Source organism: Bacillus rossius, chromosome 18 (assembly GCF_032445375.1).
Source record: "Bacillus rossius redtenbacheri isolate Brsri chromosome 18, Brsri_v3, whole genome shotgun sequence".
Classification (NCBI taxonomy): domain Eukaryota; kingdom Metazoa; phylum Arthropoda; class Insecta; order Phasmatodea; family Bacillidae; genus Bacillus; species Bacillus rossius.
The window spans coordinates 23,586,835-23,598,957 of NC_086345.1; the positions used below are offsets into that span (position 1 = coordinate 23,586,835).

At 34.2% G+C, this 12,123-nt stretch overlaps 1 protein-coding gene across 2 annotated transcripts in view; it reads left to right on the forward strand.

The window, feature by feature from the left end:
- Window positions 1–12,123, forward strand: part of LOC134541339 (ankyrin repeat and fibronectin type-III domain-containing protein 1) — a 121,904-nt gene that overhangs the window by 59,172 nt on the left and 50,609 nt on the right. For both annotated transcript variants that reach the window (XM_063384760.1, XM_063384759.1), the window contains exons 2-4: window positions 6,412–6,516; window positions 9,668–9,746; window positions 11,160–11,263. In XM_063384760.1, coding sequence (XP_063240830.1) covers window positions 6,429–6,516; window positions 9,668–9,746; window positions 11,160–11,263 — 271 coding nt within the window. In that variant the 5' untranslated portion in view covers window positions 6,412–6,428. The remainder of the gene's footprint in view (window positions 1–6,411; window positions 6,517–9,667; window positions 9,747–11,159; window positions 11,264–12,123) is intronic.

Sequence of the window (12,123 nt, forward strand, 5' to 3'; positions counted from 1 at the left end):
TCGGTTTTGTGTGATATCAATGTTCGGACTCACGTCATAGGAATATTTAATTATTTATTTATTCATTTAGTGCTTTAGAGATTATACGGTTATAAAACGGGAAGCCTAAGATTTGCCACGAAAATACGTTTCTGTGCATACGAAACAATTGTCTGTACTTTTACAAAAAAATATTATTTTGGAAACCAATCGCCAAGACACAGTTTTTAATACTATACAAGAAAGATTTTGTAACTTTGTACAACACATGGCTATCGTTATTTTTGCATACATAAAAATACGTTTTTTCAAGGTAATACTGAGTATTTCTTACGAAAATTGGTGCATTATTTTATATTTCAATTGATATCTCATTTAAGCAATATTTATTCTAAACAGTGGAAAAGATAATCGAATAGCCAACATTTTTGACATTATTTTGTTTTTATTGTGCTTGTAAGCGTGCGCGGTTAATACTATGCTATTCAGGGAACAATTTACAAATAACAAATAATTGGTGGTACTGGGACAACACAAAAGCATAAATGTCCGGGTAAGAATCCGAACCCAGTATTACGGCCAACACACTTTTGTAGTGATATAATTAAATGTTTTCTTGTAGATGTACAAATTAAAAATAAATTTTAAGTTTACATTAACTTTTCTGTTTCATTTACAAATATATATATATATATATATATATATATATATATATATATATATATATATTTCTTGTGTGCGTGTGTATGTCACTGAACTCCGCCTAAACGGCTGGACCGATTTTGATGAAATATTTTGTGTGAGTTCACGGGGATTCGAGGATGGTTTAGATTCACAATTGGATATTTTATCTCGATTATGAGTTAAGAAAAAACTAAAAAAAACACGCTTTAAAAGCAAAAAAACTAAGCATTGTTGATAATTAGCCTCCATGGCAACGGGCTTTTGCATTGTTGTTGCCTTCTGCGTAACCATGGGAAAGGTTTTTGGTAACGGCAGTGGCGTGCCCAAGAGGAGGGGTATGTATAATGAGAAGATACAAAATGTCCAGCGTAGAAATACTTACCGCCATATCCATATCTCACAAAAAGTACATTTGGGCAGGACAATGTCTGTCGGGTCCGCTAGAAAGATATATAGAGATATAGAGATATAAATAGAAAGATAGAGAGAGTTATAGAGATATACATAGAGAGATAGAGAATTAGAGAGATAAAGAGAGATGCTTAGTATACGTTTAAAAAATTGATTGAGACATTGCAACGCATGCCGGGCATTATCTAGTATATATATATCAGTGCAGCGAAAGAGCCCGCACAAACGTGAACTCCCCCCCCCCCCCCCCTTTTTTTTTTTTTTTTTTTACCTTTCCCGCATGTCTTTTTGCGTAGCAACTGGTGTGGGGACAAAGAAACAACCTACAAGCGCGAGGCCATACAGTAAAAACGGTTGTAGACGGAATATTTTCTCTTGCGCTTCACTCCAGTATTGGCTTATGATTTTGCCAATAGAACTAAGACCGATCGATTTCGTAAGCTAAGCAGGGAACGAAAAAAAAAAATTGGTTGTCTGTAAAGTCGGTGTACGCGACAACTTCATAATTAGACATTGATGAAATGATTGCATACTTTATTAATAAAATTGAATAATTTTTATTTTAATAATAAAATAATAAATACTTTAAATTATACTAGTAATCAGATTTTTAAAATGCAAGAATAATTAACCTTTATTGCCGAAATTGTTGTTGTAATAAGCAATGAAAAACACATTAACTTTTCACTTCACTTTATAAACAGTCGAGTGGAAGAGAGATAGATGCGGCGCAAGCGTACAATGAGCGTAACGGGACACAGCGTAACTGAACAATGTGCGTAACGGGACATAGCGTAACGGAACAATGTGCGTAACGGGACACTTGCGTGCGTGCAGCCGCCGTTCATCGATTTATTAGACGTTGTCACGTCAAAATCAAATAATTTCATACACGCTCAAATCTATTACTGGATACTGTGTGTCATCCGTAGAAGATAGACATATGCAGTCGCGGACTTTTCGGTGAGCCTTTTTTGAGACCTGCAATTCCGTAGAAGATTAATTTGATGTATCACTCAAGTACAAGTCAGCGTAAGCTGTGTAAGCGCCTTAAAAAGCATCTTTTTTTAACTACTTTGTTTGAAAATCGTCGAGATTTCTCTACTTTATTTAAATTTAATATGAATGTATTATACCCAATCAACCTTCCTGAAGAAAATTCTCTAAACGATGGTGAAAACCGCATCAAAATCCTTTAATTTGTGTAGTTTAAAAGTAAGTGAACAAACATACAAACACGGATTGCGACTTTTTTTAATGTTATTGGTTGGACCCCGCCATCTTGGATTTTTTTTTTTCATTTTTTTTCTTTTCATTTTTTTTGTTGCCATAATTCGAATTTTGGAAATATTTATCACAATTCCTGGCATGTAAATGCACAAACCATCTCTCCTAGACTTTCTGTACCTTATTGCGACCACATATTTACTAACAGGCCGAACTGAAGCCTCTCACACACACACACACACACTCTCACTCACTCACTCACTCACTCACTCACTCACTCACTCACTCACTCACTCTTGTTTGGCTGCTGTTGCTGTTGGATGTATCATTTCATCGTAGAATGTGGAAGGAACTTTCGATTTTGCAGTTGGAACTTTTAATTAGAAAAAAAAATAGGGGATGAATAATAGCAAAGCAACTAAAGATCATTTACAATAGGTGTCTGTCAGCACTGTCAACTGATGGACTGATTATTTGGACTGAAAGTTTGGACTGGCGAAACGTTATTCCCCACACATGGCAGTTCAAACTGAGGGCTGTCGATCCCAAACCCGTATATTGTGTTTATTTTTTAAATGGAACAGAAATACACGTGCAATATCACAGATATTTGTAAATCTGTGCATTTACATTAAAACAACTGTATCAATACAAAACAGTGTTCGCAGTAATGCTGAGATCGGATTCTTCTTGCCCGGGTATCCTATATGCTTTGTGTTGTATCAGTACCTCCAATAGATAATGTTATTTGTCAACCGTTCCCCGAATAGGTTCCCAGTATTAACTACGCACTTTATTAAGCATAGTAAAAGAAAATAAATTCAAATTACTGAACATTTGGTTTTATTTTCAGTGGTTTCAAAAAAATTGGTTGTCTGTAAAGCCGGTTTACGGACGATAGTTTAACGTGACAACGTCATAACAAAACATTGATGAAATGATTGCACACTTATATGAATAAAATTGAATCATTTTTATTGAATTATCACTATTTTGTATGGATACAAAGAAGGAGTGAAATGAAATCTACAATTTAATTGATAAATTTACTTTTATTTGCACTCATTAATTCAAATATGTTTATTACTTTAACGAAGAGATTATTTTAACTATAACTTTTATACATGTTTGCTATTTAACTTCTTCTAATCTGTGTTATTCTGTTAAGGATAGGACAATGATAGGAAAAGTAGGAAACGAATGGGAGTGTTTCAAGTTTAATGTGCCTCGAAAAAGTCAAATCAATGGTTGTTCCAATCGAGTGGAAGAGAGATAAATGCGGCGCAAGCGTACAATGAGCGTAACGAGACACAGCGTAACAGGACAATGTGCGTTACGGGACATTTTTTCGTGCGTGCAGCCGGCGTTAATCGATTTATTAGACATCACGTCAAAAATAATTTATATAAAAAATTACGCGTCAGTTTTTGTAAGAAATAATCAGTATTATCTCGAAAAAAAATATATTCCACATAGTAATGCAAAAAATAACCATAGTCGTGTATTGTAAAAATTTACAGTATCTTTCTTGTAGTAGGCTATTTCAAACTGTTTTTTGGCATATGATTTCCAAAGGAATCTCTTGTAACCGTACAGAATTTTTTTTTTGCTTTCAGCTCGGTTTTTTTTTGGGACCCCCGCGCATTAACACGCAGGTTGGCGTGCGATGTTCTTGTTTCCGGCCCTATTTTCTATGCGGATTCCGTTTCTTTCGCCTCGCGTGGTAATTGTCGCGAGTAAGATTCCATTTTATGGTCAGGGTATCTCCAAGATTCCGTTTTTTTTTTTTTCGGGGCGACAACCAGGACGTACATTCATCATTGGCAGGAACCACTAAATTCTCCGGATAAACGTTTAAGGTTAAACCACCCCCTCCCCCCCTCCCGTGAACACCATATCTGGGCAGGGGGCGGCGGAAGAATACCATACTGGAAGACTACCATAATGACAGTATTCCGCCTGGCCTCTTCGAAAAAAGCGGAAAAGTACCATAACGGAAATATGCCATAAGTTCAAAGGACGAGGCGGAATTCTACCATATTTCCTTATACACTCCATGGAATGAGTACAGCTGCTTTGCTCTCGAAGTAGTGTATAGAATACGTCGCTAGGTAGCACTGTTAACCCCCTAGCTGTTAGGTTAACTTAAAAGGCTACAGATAGCGCTTCTGACGGTTACTTTCTTGTAGTTCCGGTCATAAATCAACTCAACAGATCGCGCACTAATAGGAACAAATTTTTTCCAAAAATGGGTTATATCAAGCAGCACTGTTTACTTATAGCCGCGATCTGTAAAAATAAAAATATGGTCATAAAATAAAGGTCATAAAATTTTAAGCAAGTTGTTTAAGAGGGCTCCCCTATCTCCCCTGCCATATGGTATGCATGCGAGAAAGCAAGTGTGAGACTAACACACACCGTTCGAAAAACATGCGATGAAAAAAAAGACCTTCATTTACTAGTGTAAGTCCATGTCTCCAGTGGAATATAAGAATGATAACAATGAATTAGCGGGTTTATGATAGCTAAAATATGATGTGTGACCAAATATGATACATGAAAAATAATTTTCACAAAACATATGCAAACGTATGTAAAAGCATGAAGGAGTATGTAAACGTTGACAAATGTATTGTAAAGTATACAATGACCGGCTATAAAGATGTTGCAGTTCAAAACTATTTTTTTTAAAACCCCTACTCCCCTCTCTTCTTTGAACAGTATTTGTTACATATGTTACATAAACTCCATTACTTACTTACTTACTTACTTACTTACTTACTTACTTACTTATTTACTTACTTCTGTTACCCTGTGATTCTGATATTACTGTACTGATTGTAAAAAAAAATTCACTTAAAAAACTGCTAGAGTTGTGTTTGTCTACGAAAGCATTTTAGAAGATTACTTGTAATAAATAATAATTAGTAATAAATATTTGCTTTCCGACGGTGTACCAGATTTTTAAAGAGAATTTTATTTGTAATATATTGGTTATTATTTTTTTTGTTATTGCTATTTATTAGAGGATTTTCGTGAAACTTATTTCAATCGATCTCTTTTGTCGGGTACCTTATTTTCTTATCAGACATTCTCCTAGTGTTACATATTTCAAATATATTTGTTCGACTGTGAAAAGGAAAAAAATCAATCCTTTTCAATATGTAATGAATAGGTATGACAACTGTAGTACCAAATCATGAAAGCTTTGTAGGAATTTGTGTTACTCATATACAGTGTGAGTAAGAATCCTACCAACAAACTTCAAACTTCTGAAAACATATGCAATACTTCCGGTTTAAAGTGCTTCTCAAGACTGATATACCTACGACTTTAATGTTGTAGACAAGCAACTTTTTTTAAACTGAAAATAATAATTAAAGTGCTTAATTGAGCAAAGTTGTACAGCTTTCACTAAACGTTATTTTTGAGCTGTCGAAGGTCATATAGTTAATATGAACTGTGTGACTTTTTTACTCATGCTAGATAATATTTATTAAATATATTTTTAAATAATATGAGACTGAACATAAAAAACAAGTACAAAGTTTTTATGGCTACAATTTTTATATTCATGTACAATATTTTTTTTATTGTCATAAGAATATAGGGCTGAATTGTAAAAGTGTTGATCTAAAATTGTTAGACAACAGTTCTTAGGCCCTTGATTAGACTTACACTCCATCAAACTGCCATCCATTGACGTGGAAGGATCAAAACACAAGACTATGGGAAACCAAAAAAATCAAATTTTTTCAGTCAATACCCAGCATAGAACTGACCAAAAGTTAGTATTTCATCAGGTTTTAATATTACTCCACAAATAAAAATATTAAAAATATTTTTTTCAAACCATTTAATATTTATTTTGGTTTTTCAATCATTTGTCCCAATTTATTATGTTGCATATAACAGAAGCAGTTGAGATGAAAGGGCATAATTTTTAACACTGCAGAATTTTACTGGGCACAACCAACTATAAATATTTTTCATCAATTATTTTTTCTATTTTTAATTTTTTTTTAAATTTTATATATTATGTCTGAATTTATTTTGTTGTCTTGATTCATTCTTTTTGTTTTTATTTTTTGTTTAATTTTTTTTTTCCAGTGTTGCAGCGAGAAGGAATGGAGTTTCTGGTCGATGGGCTAAATCTTAACAAAACTACTAAGAAGAAGCTAGACAAAGAAAACAAAATAAATATTCATTTGCATGGTAAGAGAAATTATAAAAAAAAAATATATTATTTGTGCGCACGCGTAGAAGTTACACTTCTTTGGCATTATTAAGTAAAGCATACAGTTAACATCAAAAAGAAGAGATAGTGCAAAAGTTCAGAGATTAGGGAAATATACAAATGGAGCAGTAAGGTCCTAATCTTGACAGAGGGGGTGGATCCTAAAGGGGAGGGGGATTTCAGTGGGGAAGTCTTCTTTTCACAGACGAGAGAGCCAAAACCCGAAGTTCCCCGAAGTTCATGTTTTTTTCCGTATGTATCTTTAATGTTGCTAACCTAACTAATTGACCATTAGTATCCTTTTATCAACACCGCCATATTTATTTACAATGAACAAAAAAAAACCCTGAAGATGCACAATCAGGCGTTTGGCTCTCTCGTCTGTGAAAAGAAGTCTTCCCATTTCAGTATACTACACATACAAATATGGCTGCCATTTGTTTACAGATGTATCAGCTGTACTTGTATGGGAGGTTAAATTGGGGAAAAATGTCAACTCATATCATTACATTTTGTTTTATGATGAATCGTTTTGTACTCTTCACAAATTTTCACAGGAATAAAATAAATATTAAGTATGTATGTGCTTTTAAATCTTAATATTTTAGAGATTGATATTGAATACTGGTCTTTATAATTTAAAAAAATATATATTTTTTTAAATATTAATGATAGAAATTGAGTTTATGATCTTTTTCAAGTGTATTTATATAAGTGAGGCTATGTTCACGTATGTGTAATTTATTTTCATTATAAATTATTACAATATTTATAAATAAATTAGAATATATAAATTAGAATAAACATTTAGTTTATTTATTCATTTCATTATTAATTCCAGTCCATCTCGATATCTTACTAAATTCAATAATTTATTTTATACATGTGTTTATATTAAATATTGACTACTGAATATTTATTTCAAATTTTCAATTTGATTGGATTTATACTTTGGCAACCGTATTTATAATATCACTCCAGTCCTTTTATTATTATTATTATTTTTACGAATTATATTACTGCAGGTTAGTTTTTATTACGCCAAGTAAGTATAACTTCTAACGTGCAAACAAAAGTACACGCGTCCATTTTTTTTTTTTATTCCAAACAGCTGCATGTATGCGGGCGCTCTTTGTAGCCCGTTCATTTGTGAGAGTGCCCTGGGGGACCTTTAATTCATGTCAATCAGTGTTCCTTTTGTACGCCAATCAAGGGGAGCAATGAGTGTCCAGCGAGAGAGTTCACTTCAACGCAATAACGGCCCGCAATAAGTCCCCCCCCCCCCCCCCCTCCCGTGATTAAAAACAGTCGTGACTGGCCACACGGCTTGAGTTGCCCTGGATGTTCGCCTCCAGCAGTGCTGATAACTTCTAAGAGCTCAGGACGCGGCCAATTGTCTGGTTAGCTGAGTGAGGCAGGTGGTTGAAGGCGGTGTCTTAAGCTGGGATGGGTAGCCTCAGCCTCTGGACATATTTGGATCACTAACACCTCTCCTGTTTCGCGTATACTGCGTATCCCGTATCCACGCCCGTGGGGGCCCCCAGGCAGGCAGGGCCTAACGGCTAAGAGGGCCGGGTCAACAAATGAAAGGGGGAGCAATCCCCTAGACATTCGTGGCCGTTAGCCCTAGTCGAATAATTCAATCTGTCGTTTCAGAAAAACAACACAAGTCGCCACTTTGGCTGTTTTCGAGTTCGGCGCGAAATTCAGCGTCCCGTACATGCGTACGGTTCAAAACAAACGAAAACATCGGTCAGCCCGTTACTCGGAGATTCAGAAAGTCGTGGAAGCCACCATTTATTGCGGATGCAACATGACTCAAAAGAGTTTCATAAGTTTATGCACTAAACAGCTAGGTAGTAAAAAAATTACCTACATTTATCATGGCAACTGTCGAGTGATAACTACACGTGAAGGGACTCTGTAAAATTAAAAATATATATACATGTTATTTTAGTATTTTTAAAGTTAATAGTGTGTAATTTTTTGTTTGCATGCATCATGCTATTTATGTTTTTTCTAAAATGAGCTATTAATTTACTGTCGTGGATTGTGTGGAGAGAAAACTGAAAATAAACAAGCTTAAAAGTTGTAGACACCAGGTTTAATTTTATGCAGAGTTGTTTGATATTTGATAAAGTAATTTGTCTTGTCTGTAAGTATTTAAATTTTGCATATTTTATTTATGAACTAACATCGGTCAGCAAAACCATCTTAACACTTATGGTGACATAAATTTTACATTAGAGGTTTAATTTTAGCATAATGGGAACTATGAATATTATGCAAAGTTTTAGTTTGTGGGAATTTACACGTATTTGAGGAATTATTTTCCTGTAAATTAATTATATTTATTTATAATGAATAGTATACTCGTTCGTAATCTTCCTCGGATGTCCAAAACGTGTAACAAATCCTCGCTAGGGGTTCTAGCATCTGCTACATCCTGGGTTTGCTGATGGTGAGGAATTGGGTTCAAACCCACTAAGGATTTTTCCTGTTGTATACTTAGTCAGGATTTAATTTAAGGGAGATAAAGAGGGGGGGGGGGAATAATAAATACCTTGAAAACCACCCTCTTTCTGGCTGTGCATCCGTATTCCTTATATATTCCAGGGTTTGTACTCCTCCTTAATTTCCTTTAAAAGTCCTTTTTTTTTTTTATTCTTAAAGTGCCCTAAATTTCCTTAAATTTTACCATGGATCCTATAATACTCTATAATAAACATATTATTCCAGTAGCGTAAAAATTGAAAACAACTAAAAATACATTTGTGTAATAATTTAATAGGTATTTTGTTTTGAACTCCATGGCAGAAAAGGAATGTTTCCTACACGCACTTTGTGCCTGCATTTCTTGTGAAGCAGAGGATTTTTTTTTTTTCCCCTCCAGATAGAAAGAATAGTTTTACTTGTGGCAAGCTATGAGTAAATAGAAATTTTTGATACTCATGTATAGCTGAAGATACTTATAACCTTAACTTTTATTAATGTTAAAAAGTACGGACCATGTATTCGGGTTATTCCTACTACAATCTCTCTCTTTTTGTGAACAAAATGTATGGTTGAACGTTCGAGTGGGAAAACTTGATTTTTTTTTTTGTTGTTGATTTTGGTTTTTGTTTCCAGCCCTGTTCGCTGCAGTTGAACATGGACACGTAGACAGAGCGAGAACCATACTGGAATCAACGGACGTCGACGTTAACAGGTTGGTTGTCTTGATTGTTTTGCGAAAAGCATTTAAGAATACGCTGAGATTGGATGAGTAGTCGTGTTATGCATTCCTCACATCTGTAACGCATCTCTATTGGACTTTCAAATTCGCGGATTCATTTCGAGATAGGATAGAGTCCAAATACTTTTGACATTATTTTGCTTCAGTGATTGGGCCACAGTTTATCTGAAGGACTCTGGGCCAATGAAAAATCTTTAACAGAAGAATTAGCGAATCACGATCATTCCAGTCAACAGGTGTTACGAGTCGGTAACCAATCAGCAGATGTAATTTGCACGAGTGCATAGAGGATCATGGAGTCTATCCTTTAGGGATTTGAAATCGCGAATTTTACAGGTCTCTAGTGATGACTTACAATTTTATAACAGAATATGAAAGATAAAGGCTGTCTGCACTTTCTTATACCACTGACAGTACCGTGTGTAGAACACATAAAAAGCCTGCAAAAATGCCCAATTTGGCCTTTTTAACTGTCCAAAAAAATGCATATAGATTTAACCATGGAAACGAAACTCGTATAGACAAGTGTAATGGCTATTAAATGCTATTCATAATCTGACACTTTAAAGACTTTTCACCTAATCACTTTAATAGATGTGTCAGTTTTAAATAGTTAATATTTTTCAGTGAAGTCTAGTCCGAAATGTTCTTTGAAAGTTTCTTGAAATGCAGGTGATTGTTTTAAAACATTAGGTGGACGTACAACATTGATGGTTCATACTGCATGGCGTTGGAGAAACCACAATAATGAACAAGAAAAGTGAATACATAATCAAATGTCTGATTTTTGGCTTGTTTTTCTGTATGTTTGCATGTTCACCTGGTTTGTACGTTCTTGTGGTTTCTCTGATGACAATACAGTGAAAACCAGCAATGGTGTATGCCCGTGAAAAGATTTTAAATCTTGTTTCGATCACAAAGATTATAACATAGCGTAACTCCTTTCCCATGCTAATAATAATTTAGCTAAGAATGTATTGTATCGTATGTTTTCTTTAAGGTTTCATACTTATTTAATAAACATGTTCCATCTGTTATGCACAGGCATTTAAGATGTTTTGTTCATGCTAAAAAAATCTTAATTATTAATTAGTCATCTTGGTTATGAATTTACATGACGTATAATGTATTTTTTTATTATTTTTGTTAGACTGTTCAAAAATTCTTTTATTCTAAAAAATTTTTTAAGGTAAAAACTGCTCCATTTAATTAATATTCATTGTAACTTTGTGGTGAAAAAAAGAAACTAACTTCAATATGTTCCTCCAAGTCATTGCATGTTATCGTTGCGAAGTGAATCTGGTAATTTTTTTTCGTTCCGGGTTGGCCCTGCCGGGCAAACTTGGGGTGCAGCAAAGTTACGGTGTGGTTTCACTTGTGTTGCAGCGTGAACAGCGACGGCCTGTCGTTGCTGGATGTGGCTGTTCTGAACAACAACCGACAGTTGGCGAAAATGTTGGTGGCTTTCGGCGCTCAGGAAGGCAACCAGTGTGAGTACAAAATTCCCCGAACCATCCCAGCTTGTTATTTTACGACTGCACACAGATACAGGGTTCGTACGTTTCCTTGGTATCCTTGAAAAGGCCTTAAATTTATCTTCAACTAAACAAGGGCCCTTAACAGTCCTTAGATTTCACTGAGTATCCTTAGTAAAGACTATTTGCTTACAAGTAATGGATAAATGCAGGTATTTTAATGTTTTTTTGTTTCTTACTTGGCAGCAAACAACCAAATAAAACATAAGTTTTGTCTTTTTTACCACCTAAAGACGTAACTTACACTTGCGACAGCTGGTTTGGACTCGTGATAACCTCTACCTACTGATAGGGAACAAAAAAAATCGTTATTTTTACAGTTATGTACTACCGATCTGCAGAAAAGAAATTATTGTAAACCATAAATCAACCTATCTTAAATTATGTAAATGTGTGTTGGCAGTAAGAGGAAAAAAAAGATAATTTTTCGTCCAGCACGGTTAAACTTGCTGATTTTTGAGTGACTGAAATTTCACAAAAGAAAAAAATATATATATTGCATATTTTTTGCATAATTAGTTGCCTAAGTTGCATTTTTAACATTTGAATATAAAACTGGAACATTTTAGGTTTGAAGTCAATTTTTCTGGAAAATATTGTCGAATTTCTTTCAGAAACAATCAATTATTTGATTTTAGGTAGCTTTTTTAAAATCCTCAGAATTATTTATGATTTTAAATAGTTAAAAAAATTTAATTAATATAGTGTTTCTTTTGACCCAAAAATTTTCAATTTTTTTATTCCATTTGGTTCTTACCCGTAATGCACAAAATTGTTAAAAAATATATTTTTGCCAGCTAATTATGCAAAAAGAA